The sequence below is a fragment of the Triturus cristatus genome, chromosome 6 (genome assembly GCF_964204655.1).
Source record: "Triturus cristatus chromosome 6, aTriCri1.1, whole genome shotgun sequence".
Lineage (NCBI taxonomy): Eukaryota > Metazoa > Chordata > Amphibia > Caudata > Salamandridae > Triturus > Triturus cristatus.
In genome coordinates, this window is record NC_140589.1 from 18,405,517 (window position 1) to 18,423,959 (window position 18,443).

At 49.9% G+C, this 18,443-nt stretch overlaps 1 protein-coding gene across 3 annotated transcripts in view; it reads left to right on the forward strand.

The window, feature by feature from the left end:
* The window catches only part of LOC146813651 (phosphofurin acidic cluster sorting protein 2-like), a 1,059,532-nt gene that overhangs the window by 477,638 nt on the left and 563,451 nt on the right, over positions 1 to 18,443 (forward strand). For all 3 annotated transcript variants that reach the window (XM_085610139.1, XM_085610140.1, XM_085610141.1), the window contains exon 4: positions 4,051 to 4,176. In XM_085610139.1, coding sequence (XP_085466265.1) covers positions 4,051 to 4,176 — 126 coding nt within the window. The remainder of the gene's footprint in view (positions 1 to 4,050; positions 4,177 to 18,443) is intronic.

Genomic DNA, 18,443 nt, shown 5'->3' on the forward strand with positions numbered 1-18,443 from the left:
TCTCCTACAGTGGTCTCTAGCCGACCTGCAGAGGTCACTATCCTACCTGCTGAGGTCTCTAGATGACATGCAGAGGTCACTAGCCATCCTGCAGAGGTCTCTAGCATACCTCCAGTAGTATGTAACCCACCTGCAGCGGTCACTAGCCTAGCTGCAGAGGTCTCTAGAAGACCTGCAGAGGTCTCCAGCCTGCCTGCAGCAGACTCTAGCCGACATGCAAAAGTTATTAGCCGACCTGCAGAGGCCTCTAGCCGACCTGCAGAGGTCTCTAACCTACCTGTAGAAGTCTCTAGCCGACCTGCAGAAGTCTCTAGCTGACCTGCAGAGGTCTCTAGCCTAACTGCTGAGGTCTCTAGCTGACCTGCAGAGGTCTCTATCCGACCTGCAGAGGTCTCTAGCCAACCCGCAGAGGTCTCTAGCCGACCCCCAGAGGTCTCTAGCCGACCCCCAGAGGTCTCTAGCCGACCTGTAGGGGTCTCTAGCCGACCTGCAGCAGTCACTAGCTGACCTGCAGACGTCTCTAGTCAACATGTAAAGGGCTTTAGCCGACCTGCAGAGGTCTCTAGCTGACCTGCAGAGGTCTCTATCCGACCTGCAGATGTCTCTAGTCGACCTGCAGAGGTCTCTAGCCGACCCGCAGAGGTCTCTAGCCGACCCCCAGAGGTCTCTAGCCGACCTGCAGGGGTCTCTAGCCGACCTGTAGGGGTCTCTAGCCGACCTGCAGACGTCACTAGCTGACCTGCAGACGTCTCTAGTCAACATGTAAAGGTCTTTAGCCAACCTGCAGAGGTCTCTGGACTAACTGCAGAGGTCTCAGCCTACCTGCAGAGGTTTCTAGCCGACATGCAGAGATCGCTAGCCGACCTTCAGCGGTCACTATCCATCCTGTAGAGTGTAGAGGTCTCTAGCATTCTAGCATACCTCCAGAAGTATGTAGCCTACCTGCAGTGGTCACTAACTTACCTGCAGAGGTCTGTAGCCAATCTGCAGAAATCTTTAGATGACCTGCAGTCATCTCTGGCCTGCCTGTGGAGGTCTCTAGCGTATTTACAGAGGTCCCTAGCCTACCTACAGAGTTCACTACCTACTTGCAGAGGTCTCTAGCCGACCTGCAGACGTCTCTGCCCGACCTGTAGAGGTCTTTAGCTGACCTGCAGAGGTCTCAACCTACATGCAGAGGTCTCGGCCTCTGCCCGTCCTGTCTGAGCGGAGATCTCCACACACGTATAGGGAAGAGTAAGGGGGGACTACAGAAGTGGCATGTTCCCATTCACAAGAGTCAGCTAAGTCTCATTCACAAACTGCACTTCTGACTTTCCAAAACGGACCCAAAACAGTAGTAAATGTACTCGAGCTCAGACCCGGAGTAAGTTCAGCAACCCATATAGACAGCCATTGGTACTTCAGCACCCTTCCATAGACAGTAACGGAGGCTGGGAAGGTAAAATAACATTCATTTATTTCTACTTTTTAAAAATGTATTTATATGTATTCAAACATTATACATAAATAAAAAATATATTTGATTAGAAATATTTTAGAAACCTTTTTAATGTAATTAATGCAACTTTAATGTTAATAAAAATGATTAAATTAATTTAGATTAATTATTTACATAACTTTTAAATAAAAGTATACATTTTACATTAGATGGTATTTTTTTTAAATTAATATTTTAAAAATATTTTTAACTTAATATATTTCAGTTGATGAAATCTTTATTTCAAAATTAAGTTAATCATGTTCCCGCTTTTTTACTTTGTTATAGAGTTTTAAAAATTAACTTACATTAATGGTTATCGTTACTTTCTTTTAAAAAGTTGAATAAACTTTTTAACATTCCCTTATGCTGTGCCGTGGAGAGATCTGCAGCCCGGCGGTTGTCTCCGCCTGCACGTGTGGAAAGTTACTAGTCATAACTTTACACTTGTAAATTGGGCACCACCCCTGAATTCAAGGGGCGGGGATGTAGTAAATTTACACGTACAAATTGTGAACAACGAAAGGTAGTATATTTACTAACAAGTGTAAGTATATTTAAAGATTAGATTTAGTCGCACGTAAGCTTGCCGGCGGGGTGAGTGAGCCCCGACACTTGTGCTGTTGCAGGAACAGCCCACACGTGCGGCGCAGGACTCTGCTTCACACTGGACTGTAAAAACATGGCTGCGATGGGAAGGTTTTGTTATTAGGGCAGGTCTAAGCAGCACAATAAAGACACAAACATAGCCAGAAACCATCTGTTCCCCTGTGTGCATGTATTCTTAAAAATAAACCCTCTGTACAGGGATTCTGGGCGCTGAGAGTTGTGCCCGTAACATGGCAGATGGGCGACTCTAGCCACAGGGTGGATGACTGGGCGGAGACCCCCGACACCTCTGCCATCGAGAACACAAGCGCCGCTTGTAGGGTTTACCAATGTTGAGCTTCCACGTGCACAGTCTGAAATAAGGAGTAGAAAAAGCAGCCAGTTTTTGACCTGTGTTTTCGGGCACATTTCGGGCATCTATGGGCTTTGAATAGTGTAGCAGGGGACGCCGTCCGACTCAAAGCAAGGATACAGTCAGCCAGTGAGAGGCGAAGTCGCCGGGTTACGGACGGTCAGTGCACTGTGATGGGGGGTTCTCTTTCTAAATTGGAGCAGGTTGGGGAGACGCTGAGGGATGGAGGTGGGAGGTGGGCATCAGGTGGCAGAGCGCTGTCCAGTCACCGAGTGATCGGAGAGGCAGCGGGTTATTGGGTGGTCACTGCATGTGAGGCACGTTTGTCTCGGGTGTGGTATGTGCAGGCTGCTCCAGATCCCGGGTGCATTCATGGAAAAGCCCGTCGCTTTCTTTTTTACTCTTCGTCGTCTGCAGTGTGACGGGGTACTCGCCGCGGGTGTGTGCGGAGCCACCTGAGACGGTGAGCTTGTCAGCAAGAAAGACGGGGCGCTGGTGGCGATGGCTTTGTAAATGATGCCGGTGGTGTTGAAGATGGTGCCGGGAGCCAATGGTGTTCTATCAGGATGGGGCTGGTGTCGTCATGTGTGTGGGATGCTCTTAAGAGGCGCCAGCGTGGGATCTGAGAGGCCATGGAGAAGGGGCTTACCACCCTCCTGATGCTAGAGTACAAGGGCTGGCACTTCTAGAGATGCTTTTTGGGGCAACAATGTCCCTCCCTTCAGTAGAGAGCTGATGCCAGCCTGTCGTTTTTGTTCATCGAGAGTGAAAGTGATGTCCAGGGGGGTGCAGGTGACTCGGCGTTCAGTGGACGGTAGAGTTCGAAGCTGTCAAGGTTCGTGCCACGGAGGCAGGATTGGACCAGGTCTTGAGAACATATCAACTGAAGATTGTATCATTATTATAAACTGGATGTACAGTATAAGCTGTGTGTGCCAATTGGGAATTTGTAAACATGTCCTGAGACATAATGGGAATTCTTTCATATTATGGGCTCCTGTTTGTAGGTTCAGGTTACTGAATGCCCTCACTCTGGAGTCAGAAATACATTAAAGTGCATTATTCACAAAAGAAGGAGCATAATGTAAAAGTGTATCTGGTGTTCAACAGCCTCTATGGAGATTTAACAAACACTGCGAGGAGAACTAAAACTCTTCAAGAGGCCTGTGGACTTTCTTCTAGGTCATCAAGGTGTGCTGCAGCACCCCCACACCCCTGAATGTACCACCTTTGTCTACAAACACACCCTCAGAACACAACTGATTGATAGTCTAGTGTAGTCTAAGATACACCTGGCTTTAATCCATCCCATGTCTGAAACCTGCTGTTTCTGCTCCAGGCACCTAGAGGGCGCTGAAGAGTGACAGCGCTGATGTGGACGTCCACAAATCCCACCCTCTCTGGAGTGGAGCTGTGGGGTGAAGGGAGCCCCCAGATCCCACCCCCTCTGGAGTGGGGCTGTGGGGTGAAGGGAGCCCACAGATCCCACCCCCTCTGGAGTGGGGTGAAGAGGAAAGTCCCTCAAGTGTGCCTCTTGCTTCTCCATGCTACAGCTGACCCCCCAGTCCTTTCTTCATCTCTCTGACCGCTTCTTGTCTCCCATCTCTAGTATCCACACTTCCTGAAGCGAGATGCCAACAGACTCCAAATCATGCTGCAGCGGCGGAAGCGGTACAAGAACCGCACCATTCTGGGGTACAAGTCTCTGGCCGTTGGGGTAATCAACCTGTCGGAGGTGAGACGAGCTCTCTGCGTGTTTTTGGCATTCAGCTGATGGTAAACATCTTACTGTTTAAAAAGAACTATCTCTGTGTGTATGCATGTGGGATTTGTATAGCACAAACCTAGCTGAAAGGCAGCAGAGAGCCCAGGAGAGTCGAAGGCAGAGATACAATCAGAGTAAGTCTAGCACAAGGTACCGACTTCAACAGAGGGGTGAACTATGGACTGCACTGTGATGTGGGGCTCTTTAAAGAGAACTGTCTCTTTCACACATGAAGAAAGTGATCTAGTGCAAAACCAATGCCTGATCAGGGATCAACGCTCAATAACATCACAATACAATGGCCCGTACAAATGCACCCACTTCCCCGATGCGCTGGGGATCAATTTGTTACGAATATCCATTCAATTTCTTTAGCAGTTCATGTTTGTCATTTCTGAATATGTAACAAAACTTGTACATCAACTTTCCTTCTTCTTGGACGATGGACCAATTAGTTGAACAGTTGATGGTAATGAAGTCACTATATAACTATCAAGTCAGCTAAATAATCACAGACTCTCGATAAGGTTAATAAGGTTTTAGGACAATATGGTCAATAAAATGCTCTTTGCATACGGTCAAAATGCAAACAATGAAATTCACAAGAGAAATAATTTCAGCAATTGCAGCGGATCAAACTCATCATACAATACACAAAATGCTCATGAAGGAGCGGCTAGATTAAGAGACATCAGTTTTAGCAACAATGCAAACAATTTTCATTTGACGGAGTGGATAGGCGGAGAGACAAAGGTTTCAGAGACAAAGCACATTTGCAAGTAATTTTGCAAGAACGAGTCAGAATAATAAAAACCCAAAGGATCTGTAGAAAACCACCCTCCTGGCCGATGAAGCGGTGGGCGTTCCCTGAAATAGAGTCATGGAACAAAGATATCAGGGACAGGAACAGGACAGGAGCAGCTAGGCCTCTCTGCAAACCGACGAGCAGCGACGCATCAACCCTCTCGAACAGCTATCTGAAAAAACGTGCTGAAACCACACCCCCAAAGGCACCCCAGTTATACCCTAAAACCTACATATCCATCCCACATTAGTTGAAAGATTTCCCGATACTCGACAGTTGATTGGTGGATTTAGGAGGTGGTGGGTCACACCATCAGGTTCCCATTCATGACTACTGTAGACTATTGTTTTACTTTTCTTCTCATGACATCAGTTCTGACTCGTTCATACATTGAATTCATGTAGCGATTCAAATAACAATTTCACAAGTCTCTTGGTTATGTCCGTGGAAAAGGTTTTAGGTCCCACGGTCAGTCACATCCCTTTGGCAGGCACTCGATATTTTCCTTCAGCACGCCGGCCTTGGACCTCTGTGGTTCATCTGCTGTGCTCAGTGCTTCTGTCTGTTCAGACAGTTCTGTTTCACTCTTTGCTCCAACCCCTCCTTTATTCGGCTAACTTAAGCCTAATGGCGTCTCATCCAGCTCACTATAACAAATCGAACATGAACAGTCATTAATTATATGGTAATGCACTTTTCACTGTTTACCACCCCCCTTTGCACTATTCCTGTTAGCATGTTTCCTAGCTTAGCTTTAAGCAGAAGCGGCATTATTTATTATTCCAAAGCAAGTTACAACACGCAAACTACAAAATGCACATGCGGCCTAGTCATGCATTATTTCTCGTTACCTTTAAAGCACAATGTAAATACTTTTAGTTCCTCCATGCGTTATCTCATGTTACTGCGCAAAGCATTTTTCCCTTGTGTTCATGTAGGGTGCACGTTAGTTTTCTATTACTACTTACTGTTGATACGTATTATGGGGGTATTCATTCGAGCAGGTTTCTTTCTGTGAAATCCTGCTCCATCAAAAGGGTGGTCCTGTCTCGTGTTGGTGGCCACATAGAAAGATTGTCAAGAGACACAAAACATACAACTGTTGCGCAGTGACAAAGAAAGTTGTGGCGGAAGCATCTAGGGCCCATCCTCAGAGTTAGTGTCCACATATTCTTTTTCTGCTTTCCCAGACTTTCAAGACACAACCTGCTCAGGGCAGCGTGCCTGAAGGCCTTCCGACTGTATATTTCCAACTAAGCCTCCGATAGAACTTGTTTATTGTTTTTCGTACAAATATTTCTTCAGCAGGGGCTTTGAGTGACACATACAGCTAACCTCTGTAGAGAGGCCATGTGTCATGTTGCTGCCTCAGTGCGTTGAAGTATATGCTGTTCCCATTAGAGGTGGGAGAGTCGGAGAATTTAAGGGAAGAGACACTACTGAGCCGAGTCAGGAGTACAGGTTGGTGCTAAGAGCCACAGTGCGAGCTGAGTCAGGAGTACAGGTTGGTGCTAAGAGCCACAGTACGAGCCAAGTCAGGAGTACAGGTTTGGTTCTAAGAGCCACAGTGTGAGCCGAGTCAGGAGTACAGGTTGGTGCTAAGAGCCACAGTGTGAGCCGAGTCAGGAGTCAAGCTTGGTTCTAAGAGCCACAGTGCAAGCCGAGTCAGGAGTCCAGGTTTGTTCTAAGAGCCACAGTGCGAGCTGAGTCAGGAGTACAGGTTGGTGCTAAGAGCCACAGTGCGAGCTGAGTCAGGAGTACAGGTTGGTGCTAAGAGCCACAGTACGAGCCAAGTCAGGAGTACAGGTTGAAGCTAAGAGCCACAGTGTGAGCCGAGTCAGGAGTCCAGGTTTGTTCTAAGAGCCACAGTGCGAGCCGAGTCAGGAGTACAGGTTGAAGCTAAGAGCCACAGTGCAAGCCGAGTCAGGAGTCCAGGTTTGTTCTAAGAGCCACAGTGCGAGCCGAGTCAGGAGTACAGGTTGGTGCTAAGAGCCACAGTGTGAGCCGAGTCAGGAGTCAAGCTTGGTTCTAAGAGCCACAGTGCAAGCCGAGTCAGGAGTCCAGGTTTGTTCTAAGAGCCACAGTGCGAGCCGAGTCAGGAGTCAAGCTTGGTTCTAAGAGCCACAGTGTGAGCCGAGTCAGGAGTCCAGGTTTGTTCTAAGAGCCACAGTGCGAGCTGAGTCAGGAGTCCAGGTTGAAGCTAAGAGCCACAGTGTGAGCCGAGTCAGGAGTCAAGCTTGGTTCTAAGAGCCACAGTACGAGCCGAGTCAGGAGTACAGGTTGGTGCTAAGAGCCACAGTACGAGCCAAGTCAGGAGTACAGGTTGGTGCTAAGAGCCACAGTACGAGCCAAGTCAGGAGTACAGGTTGGTGCTAAGAGCCACAGTGCGAGCCGAGTCAGGAGTCAAGCTTGGTTCTAAGAGCCACAGTGCAAGCCGAGTCAGGAGTCCAGGTTGGTGCTAAGAGCCACAGTACGAGCCAAGTCAGGAGTACAGGTTGGTGCTAAGAGCCACAGTACGAGCCAAGTCAGGAGTACAGGTTGGTGCTAAGAGCCACAGTGCGAGCCGAGTCAGGAGTCAAGCTTGGTTCTAAGAGCCACAGTGCAAGCCGAGTCAGGAGTCCAGGTTTGTTCTAAGAGCCACAGTGCGAGCCGAGTCAGGAGTCAAGCTTGGTTCTAAGAGCCACAGTGTGAGCCGAGTCAGGAGTCCAGGTTTGTTCTAAGAGCCACAGTGCGAGCTGAGTCAGGAGTCCAGGTTGAAGCTAAGAGCCACAGTGTGAGCCGAGTCAGGAGTCAAGCTTGGTTCTAAGAGCCACAGTACGAGCCGAGTCAGGAGTACAGGTTGGTGCTAAGAGCCACAGTGCGAGCCGAGTCAGGAGTACAGGTTTGTTCTAAGAGCCACAGTGCGAGCTGAGTCAGGAGTACAGGTTGGTGCTAAGAGCCACAGTACGAGCCAAGTCAGGAGTACAGGTTGGTGCTAAGAGCCACAGTACGAGCCAAGTCAGGAGTACAGGTTGGTGCTAAGAGCCACAGTGCGAGCCAAGTCAGGAGTACAGGTTGAAGCTAAGAGCCACAGTGCGAGCCGAGTCAGGAGTACAGGTTTGTTCTAAGAGCCACAGTGCGAGCTGAGTCAGGAGTACAGGTTGGTGCTAAGAGCCACAGTACGAGCCAAGTCAGGAGTACAGGTTGGTGCTAAGAGCCACAGTACGAGCCAAGTCAGGAGTACAGGTTGGTGCTAAGAGCCACAGTGCGAGCCAAGTCAGGAGTACAGGTTGAAGCTAAGAGCCACAGTGCGAGCCGAGTCAGGAGTCAAGCTTGGTTCTAAGAGCCACAGTGCGAGCTGAGTCAGGAGTACAGGTTTGTTCTAAGAGCCACAGTACGAGCCAAGTCAGGAGTACAGGTTGGTGCTAAGAGCCACAGTGCGAGCCGAGTCAGGAGTACAGGTTGGTGCTAAGAGCCACAGTGTGAGCCGAGTCAGGAGTCAAGCTTGGTTCTAAGAGCCACAGTGCGAGCCGAGTCAGGAGTCCAGGTTTGTTCTAAGAGCCACAGTGCGAGCCGAGTCAGGAGTCAAGCTTGGTTCTAAGAGCCACAGTGCGAGCCGAGTCAGGAGTCCAGGTTTGTTCTAAGAGCCACAGTGCGAGCCGAGTCAGGAGTCAAGCTTGGTTCTAAGAGCCACAGTGCGAGCCGAGTCAGGAGTACAGGTTGGTGCTAAGAGCCACAGTGTGAGCCGAGTCAGGAGTCAAGCTTGGTTCTAAGAGCCACAGTGCGAGCTGAGTCAGGAGTACAGGTTGGTGCTAAGAGCCACAGTGCGAGCTGAGTCAGGAGTACAGGTTGGTGCTAAGAGCCACAGTACGAGCCGAGTCAGGAGTACAGGTTGGTGCTAAGAGCCACAGTGCGAGCTGAGTCAGGAGTACAGGTTGGTGCTAAGAGCCACAGTGCGAGCCGAGTCAGGAGTCAAGCTTGGTTCTAAGAGCCACAGTGCGAGCCGAGTCAGGAGTCAAGCTTGGTTCTAAGAGCCACAGTGCGAGCCGAGTCAGGAGTCAAGCTTGGTTCTAAGAGCCACAGTGTGAGCCGAGTCAGGAGTCAAGCTTGGTTCTAAGAGCCACAGTGTGAGCCGAGTCAGGAGTCAAGCTTGGTTCTAAGAGCCACAGTGCGAGCCGAGTCAGGAGTACAGGTTGGTGCTAAGAGCCACAGTGTGAGCCGAGTCAGGAGTCAAGCTTGGTTCTAAGAGCCACAGTGTGAGCCGAGTCAGGAGTCAAGCTTGGTTCTAAGAGCCACAGTGTGAGCCGAGTCAGGAGTCAAGCTTGGTTCTAAGAGCCACAGTGCGAGCCAAGTCAGCGAAATCATCTCTTGATGGATGCTTCTATCTGCAGCGAGGTGTCAGACTGGACCCTGCGCTGGTGGGCAATGCTTTGCTTCTCCCAGGATATGACCTCACCAGAGCCATATAGACGCCATGCATGCATCCTCATGTCTCTTGCCTTTTTTCCATGAACTTCCATGCTCTCTGTGGAACTTTTTTTTTAAAAAAACACATAGGTTCTTTGCAGTGAGAGGCAGGATATCTAATCTGAAAAAGTCAGGATTCAGGCCCTGTCATTTCTGCCAGGTTCAGATATCTATTTGAGACCCCCACAAGTTTTGTCAGTGGTTCTTGGGTACCGAACATGACTTGAAGTCATGGGACCACCTCCAGGTCCCCCTCAAAATCCATTTGCTTACCATCATCCAAGTGATCCGAGCGCATGAAAATAAAGCACAAGACACTCATCAGGTGGGGTTCCTCGGTATCCACACATTGATCCCACTCCAGGGGTAGGCCACTGTGCTGCTTCCGGACTCAGGCGCCGAATCTTCATCAGAACCAGAGTTGGTGAACGTCACCCTGGTGCCATGTTCAGCTTTGGGCCTGGTGCCGTCTACAGCACCAGCTCTAGACCTAATAACACCCTTGATTTGCTCAGAGTTTCTGATGCTCGGCACCAAGCTGGTGTAGGTTACCCATCCACACAAGCCATGTTGGCACTGTTTTGCAAAGCCCTAGTTCCCCTTGGTGCACTTTAGGGCCCCATGAAACCCTAAGGTTCACAGACTGGATTACCGCTGGTGGGGTCTCTCTTGATATCAGCCGACCTCAGGAGATCCCTTCAGGGGCCGCTGCTAACTCCCTCCAGCACCGCCCCTACATTGAAGGCTCTGCCAGTGGCACCTTCACCATGGCTGTCTCCACCGTGCCACCATCCGCTTCGGAACCCATCCTGATATCCTAGGCAACCCTCAAGGTGCTCAACGAGGAATAAGCAGAGGCTTATAGAGGAACCCAGATTAGGGAAGAGCCGCGGTGCAAATCAACGCAGGGGCGTCAGTGAGCGTGGTGACGCTAGTATTGAGGCAACCTACTTACTCCCTCCTACTGGTACCCAAGCTGCATATTACCCGTCTCTTCAAAGCGCCAGGGGGCTCGATACCTCTCTGGAGGTCTGAGCGCCCCTTGAGGGGGGGCTTCCTGCCCCAACCCTGCAGTGAACTGCCACATTCATTGCTGTCGCTGACTAGCACCAGGAGAGTCCATCCTTCACGCGGCTCACCATTCCCCGAACGCCTCAACCCAGAGTCTTGTCAGAGGGGTCCTCTAGGTTGGGAGCCAAAAAAAGATGGAGGCCATGATGAGAACGCTTTTTGTATCAGGGAGTCTGTCGTTTGGCAAAGTACATCCAATCGTTTTCATACATGGTATAGATGGCTGTTCCCTCCAGTTTCCAGTCTAGTGCGCCCTGGGGAACGCGTTTCGTCTGAGCTGGGGTTTTATTCTGCTTTACATAACCACTCCCAGCTCTGATCCTTGTGTCCTGAGGACACTACACCAAGACCAGGCACATATGATTCTGAGGGCACCAGACTGAAATGCAGATCTGTTACACCTCTCTCTGTGCCGCCCTCTTCTGCTTCCTCTCAGAGTTGGAGGGACCTGTTCTGCATCCCAGACTCCAGAACATCCCCCCCGGGCATGGAGACTGAGCGGGCAATCTAAGTTCCTTTCAGCTCCCATAAAAGGTGGTGGATGTCATTTTGTAATTGCCTCGTCCCTGTATAAAATCAGTCAACTCGGGGTATTTGGCCCATTTTGTATCCTGGACTGCTGGGGAGAAGGATGACTCTCTTAAGATACGTCTGTCAGATATTTTGTGTTTTGTGCTCTCTTTAGCCTAGCAAGGTTTCACACTGGCCACATATATAGGTTAGATTTGAGCTCTTTCCGCTTTGACTTCCAGACCAACCTTTACTGTTCAGGTCCCCAATTGTGATGCAATTTCTCAAAGAGATGTTTCTTGTGAGAAAGTGCCATCTTTCTTGCATGGTATGCCCCCACTTTTTGCTAAATTGCTGAATGTACTTTGATTGAGTGTACCCTGGGTTCCTGCCAATCAGGTGCCCAGGGCCAATGTTCCTTCCCTAAACCACACAAACTCCAAATTGGCAAACCCTAGCCACATGTCAGCCCCTGGTAAATGGTACCCTAGGTACCCAGGGCCTTGTGGCCAGGGAAGGCCTCTAAGGGCTGCAGCAATCATTGTGCCACCCTCAGAGGCCCTGTACCCTTACACACACACACTGCCTTGCAGGCTGAGTGTCTGGGTGCAGGACAAAACAAAGAGTCGACATGGCACACATCTCTGTGTGCCATGCCCATCACCTACACTGCCAAGGCATATGTCAGTCACCCCTCTGGCTGGGTGCCTTACGCCTATGGTGTGGGCACAGGAGCAGGAGCCCTGTGCCCCTACAGTACCCAGGTCCATTCCTGGGCACTGTAAGTGCAGTGCTGCCATTTAAGAGTACATGGTGCTGAGAGCTCGTCAAACACGAGCTCCACAGCACCATAATGGCAACATTGAAGACTGGGAAGTTTGGTATCAAACTTCTCAGCACATTAAACCCACACTGATGCCAGTGTGGGATTTAATGTACTAAGCACCCCAGAGGGCATCTTAGAGATGCCCCCTCACAGCTAACCTACAATCCACGTCTGCTCTGAGGCTGCCCAGGCTGCCACACAGCAGACACGTTGCTGGACCCCTGGGTGGGAGAGCCCCTGCTCTCCCGGGCCGGCAACAATGCACATCCTGGGTGAGGTGAGAAATCTGCTCCCCCAGGATGAGCAAAGGGAAGCTTCAAAGGCATACCGCCATTTGGAGTTTCCCCAGGCCACTGCAACCCCCCACTCTGGCGGGAGGCTTGGCCGGAAACCCCATACAAGGACAGGGGATGTGCCAGCCTGCCCACCCCACCCCTCAGGTGGGGGAGGCGAGGTGAAACACATCTCCGGGCTCTCGCCATCTTGAAGATGGGAGGCCCTACCCTATCAGGATTAGGCTACTGCCCCCCTCCCACAGGAGAGAGGCAGGATAGGGGGTGTACCCACCCCAGGACAGGGACCCATTGGTCCCTGGCCTTCACCTACCTGTAACGCCCCTAAATTTAGTATTTAGGGGCACCCTGAACCTTCCTCCCAGAGATTCCAGATAGAAAACTACAAGAAGAGCAAGAAGACCAAGGACCTGCCCTGCAGCTGCTAAAAAGAGAAGAAGACACCAACTGCTTTGGCCCCAGCCCTACCGGCCTGTCGACTCTCGAACCTGCACCAGCGCGGCATCTCCCGTGGCCAGCAACCTCACCAATCCCGGAGGACCTGGCTGCCTTTTGGCTCTAAGCCCCTGGGACTCCCATGAGTAGAGGCTCTACTCGAGAAACCTATCCCTAACTCCTGGCAGCAGCCCGGAACCGCGGACCCAACACACTCTGCACCAGCCAAGCCTGGCCAGTGCCGGAGTGGACAAAGACCCTGAGGACGACCCCACGGCGACTGTGACCCCGAGTCCGGCACCCAAGGACCCCCCTCGACATCCCGGAGGAAGCCTGCAGCCTCAGAACCAAGTGCCACCCCAACCGCGATCAACCAGAGGATAAGATTCCCGACGTCAAAAGGCACCCCTGCACCCGGCGCCCTGCGGCCCCCTGTGCCCAATCCCGGGGTACCCACCTAACCTACAACTACCCAACTTACCTCTCGAAGTGGTGGTGGCACCTGAAACATCCTCGTCCCCGAGCCTGCAGCCTTTTTCCAAACCGGAACATTCCCATTGATTTCCATTGAGCGCCCGAAGGCTCAAAAGCACCCTGCACCCAGCCGCCCGAGTGGCCCTGGCAGTGCCCTCTCTACACTAACCTACTTCCCCACTTGCCCTGAGAAAGTGACCAGGAGCCCAGCTCCCACAGCCGCGTGGCTTGCCAGACAGCAGCCACCAACCAAGGCCCCCCTATCCCTCATAGGATAACATTGGGCCTAACTCTCTCTGCACCCGGCCGTCCTGAAACCGCTGAGGGTGAACCAACTGTACCTACCTGACCCTGGGGGACCCCTGAGTCCATGCCCGGAATTTCAACTCTGCCAGTCGAGTACTTACCCTTAAACCGCTAACTTCATTTTCCTCATAGGGTAACATTGACTGGCTTTTTCTTCAAAAATCTTCTAAGTGTGAACTTTTCAAAACTGCAAAAATTCACCAAAAATCAGCCAAGTGACAAAAACGAATTTACTCACCTGCTCCTAGGTGAGCTCCCAGTGCTGGATCTTGGTGCCCAGCCCTGACCCTGAAAAGTGTTCACAACTATACTTACCTCTAACTCATTTTTCTCCCATAGGAAACCATTGTCTGCTTTTCTGTGAAATTTCTTCTAAGTGTCTATTTTTGCAAATTTGAAATATTCTTTTAAAATCGTACCATTTCTGCAAACGAAATTACTTACCTGCTTTTGATAAGGACCCCAGTCCTGGGTCTAGGCACCCAGTCCTGGATTACTAAAGTAACGATAAAGTACTCTACCTGCAATTTGAATTTCTTGCCATAGAGATCCATTGAATGTTTTCTTTGAAATATTTTCTAAGTGCTAACTTTTGAAATAGCTAAATATTATTTAAAAATCATTACAGTTATTAAGTCGACTTTCATCACTTGATTCTGAATACTGACCCCAGGCTGGTTCTAGGAGCCAGACCTGGAATTCCAAAAGTAATCTGAAAAGTAATTTATTACAAATAACCTGAATTTACCATTGAGCTCAATGCATTGTTATGTTTAGGAAATAGGATTGTTTATTGCAACCAACTGTGACTGTTTACACAAATGTATTGCTTAAGACAAAAGTATTTATATTCAACCTCGCATTCTGAGAAAGTATATTTTTACCCCCTGTGTGGTTCTAAAAATAAAACAAGCATATATTTTATATATATAACCCATTGGCCTAGAGTTCAGTTATTGAGTGTGTGAAACCATTTGCTGACTGAGTGTGTACAATAAATGCTTTACACTGTCCTCTGGTACTGCCTTACTGCTCGACCAAGCTACCACTTTTGAGAGTAAGGTCATACCTAACTTTGACCTCTATCAGCCTCTGGGGGACTGTGGACTCTGTACACCCTGTACCTATTAGGGAACAGTATATACAGAGCCACTTTCTCACATTGGTGGATCAGCGGTGGGATACAAACTTGCATTTGTTGGACTACTTGGTTACCATCTGATCACACGACAGAACTCTTAAAAATTGCCTTTAGAATTCTGATTGGTTTTTCCAAAATTACTAAAAGTCTTGCTAGGGCCTTGCTTAAGTCCCATTAGAATTTTAGAGAAATAAAAGTCACTATAGTCAGGGTAGAAGGTTAGAACTGTCAGGTTAGAATGTCTCAAATAAACCCAGCTATTAGTGATGATAATAACATGGACCTGGTGGAGGAGCTCGACCTCACACCTTACTTACACTTGTCTTTCAAGGAACTGAGGTCCTTGTGTAAACTCAAACATTTACAAATGGGTCAGCATCCAACCAAACAAGGGCTCCAGGAGCTCCTGGCTGAGTATGCTAAAGACCACCCATCTGAACATGGTGATGGCCAGTCAGATGAGGAAAGGGAAACAGGGGAGGTGGACAGCAACCTCCCCATACTATTCCCTAGGGAGGAGATGGCACCCATACCCTCCAACTCAAGACATAGCATCTGGGCACCTAGAGACCACACAGGTGGCTCTGGTCCCAGAGACAACACTGAGGGACCCCCCAGTGAAGAGGACAGCCTTGTGAGGCTGGCCAAAAGAATAGATCTAGAGTCCAGACTCCTGGCCCTAGAGAAGGAAAGGAGAGAGATGGGTTTAGCACCCATCAATGGTGGCAGCAATAATAAAAACAAGGATAGGGAGGAAACTTCTGACCCTAAAATCCCCAAAGGGATTGTCCCTAAATTTGAGGAAGGTGATGATATCACCAAATGGTTGACAGCCTTTGAGAGGGCTTGTGATATCAGGAAAGTAAAGAAACCTCTCTGGGGGGCACTCCTGTGGGAACTGTTCTCTGGTAACTGCAGGGACAGGCTTCTGACTCTCTCTGGGCCAGAAGCAGGATCCTATGACCTCATGAAGAAAGCTCTGATTGAGGGATTTGGATTCACCACTGAGGAGTATAGAATTAGATTCAGGGGGGCTCACAAAACCCAGACCCAGTCCTGGATTGATTTTGTAGATTTCTCAGTGAAGACACTGGATGGTTGGTTAGCTGGACATGGTGTGCAGGATTTTACTGGATTGTACAATTTATTCATGAAGGAACATATTTTGAGTAACTGCACAAATGAAAAGTTGCATCAGCATTTGGTAGACCTAGGTCTAATTTCTCCCCAAGAATTGGGAAAGAAGGCGGACCACTGGGTCAAGACTAGGGTGACCAAGACAACCACTGGGGGTGACCAAAAGAAGGTGGTCACAAAACCTCCCCAGGGGAAAGGTGGTGAGAATCCCCAAGATAAAAAGTCTGAGTCTTCCAAAGGGCCCCAAAAACCTGTTCAGGTGGGTGGGACCCAAACTACTCCCTATGGGCCCCAACCATATAGGGGAAGAACTTTGATCCCTTAAAGGCCTGGTGTAATACCTGTAAGAAGCAGGGACACCTAACTGTATCTTGCCCCCAAAACAAAGCCCCTAAGGCACCCAGTACAGCCACTCCTGGGGCAGCAAGTATACAAATGGGATCAGAGGTGTACCCTGAGCAAATCTGGGAACACACTGAAGCAAGTTTAGTCTCCTTGGGAGAAGTGGAGTTTGCCACTGTGGCTATGTGGCCCCCCAACTTAAAGAAATACTTACAGTACCCCTGGGTAAATGGAACTAGGGTAGAAGCTCTGAGGGATACAGGTGCCAGTGTCACTATGGTGAAAGACACACTGGTTTCCCCTGAGCAATACTTGATTGGGAAGTCTTACCCAGTCACCAACGCTGACAGTGTCACCACTAGTCATCCCATGGCCATGGTAACATTAGGCTGGGGGGGGGGGTTACTGGCCTGAAACAGGTAGTGGTCTCTCCAAAGTTGCCAGCTGCATGCCTGCTTGGAAATGATCTGGAAACCTCAGCCTGGGCTGAGGTTGAGTTAAAGGCCCATGCAGCCATGCTGGGCATCCCTGAATTGGTGTGTGTGCAAACCAGAGCACAGAGCAAGAGGAAGGGTGAAAAAGTAGGTTTGGAGCCTGGAATAATGGCCCAACCAACCAAGAGGAAAGGCAAGAAGACTGGGGGACCAGCTTCTGTACAGCCAAACACTCAGAACCCCTCTCCCCCTGGAGAGGATGTAGATACGCCTGAGGGAACTGAGTCCATGGAGCTTGACCCTTACCAGGTTGAACTCTTGGGCCCAGGGGGACCCTCTAGGGAAGAGCTGTGCCAGGGTCAGCGAGACTGTCCCACTCTTGAAAGCCTGAGACAACAAGCTGCTTCAAAAGCCAGGGGAGATGTCAGTGGTACCCACAGAGCTTATTGGGAAGAGGGATTACTGTATGCTGAGGCAAGAGACCCCACTCCTGGAGCCACCAGGAGGGTGGTAGTGCCACAGAAGTACAGGGAGTTCCTCCTAACTTTGGCTCATGACATCCCCCTAGCTGGACATCTGGGGCAATCCAAAACTTGGGAAAGGTTAGTGAGTCACTTTTACTGGCCCCAGATGCATCAAAAGGTGAAGGAGTTTGTCAGCTCCTGTGTTACCTGTCAGGCCAGTGGCAAGACAGGTGGCCACCCAAAGGCCCCCCTCATTCCACTACCAGTGGTGGGGGTCCCCTTTGAAAGGGTAGGTGTGGACATTGTGGGTCCACTTGAACCTCCCACAGCCTCAGGGAACAAATTCATTCTAGTAGTAGTGGATCATGCTACTAGGTACCCTGAAGCAATTCCACTTAGGACTACTACAGCTCCTGCAGTAGCCAATGCCCTCCTGGGTGTCTTCAGACAGAGGTTCCAACTTCATGTCTGCTTACCTAACACACATGTGGAAAGAGTGTGGAGTGCAGTACAAGTTTACTACACCCTACCACCCACAAACCAATGGCCTTGTTGAGAGGTTCAACAAGACATTGAAAGGCATGATCATGGGACTCCCTGAGAAACTCAAAAGGAGGTGGGATGTCCTGTTACCATGCTTGCTTTTCGCTTACAGGGAAGTGCCACAGAAGGGAGTAGGTTTCTCACCCTTTGAACTTCTGTTTGGTCATCCTGTAAGGGGACCACTGTGTCTTGTAAAAGAGGGCTGGGAGAGGCCTCTTCAAGAACCCAAACAGGACATAGTGTACTATGTGCTTGGCCTAAGGTCCAGAATGGCTGAGTACATGGAAAAGGCATCCAAGAACCTTGAGGCCAGCCAGGAGCTCCAGAAGCACTGGTATGACCAAAAAGCTGCACTGGTTGAATTTCAACCAGGGCAACAGGTGTGGGTTTTGGAGCCAGTGGCACCCAGGGCTCTCCAAGACAAATGGAGTGGCCCTTACCCTATCCTAGAGAGAAAGAGTGAGGTCACCTATCTAGTTGACCTGGGCACTAGCAGGACACCCAAAAGGGTCATCCATGTGAACCGCCTTAAACTCTACAATGATAGGGCTGACATCACCATGCTGATGGTGACTGATGAAGAACAGGAAGCAGAGAGTGAGCCACTCCCTGACCTCCTATCCTACAGCCCAAAAGATGGGTCAGTAGATGGTGTGATTTTTTCAGACACCCTCTCTGCCCAACAGCAGACTGACTGCAAGCAAGTCTTGCAACAATATGCTAGCCTCTTTTCCCTGACCCCTAGTCTGACAAGCTGGTGTACCCATGATGTGGACACTGGTGACAGTGCACCTGTCAAGAACAAAATCTATCGACAGTCAGATCAAGTCAAGGAAAGCATCAAAGCTGAGGTCAGCAAGATGCTGGAGTTAGGGGTCATTGAGCCTTCAGAGAGCCCCTGGGCTAGCCCAGTGGTTCTGGTCCCCAAACCTCATCAACAGGGTGAAAAGAGAGAGATGAGGTTCTGTGTGGACTATAGAGGGCTCAACTCTGTCACCAAGACAGATGCT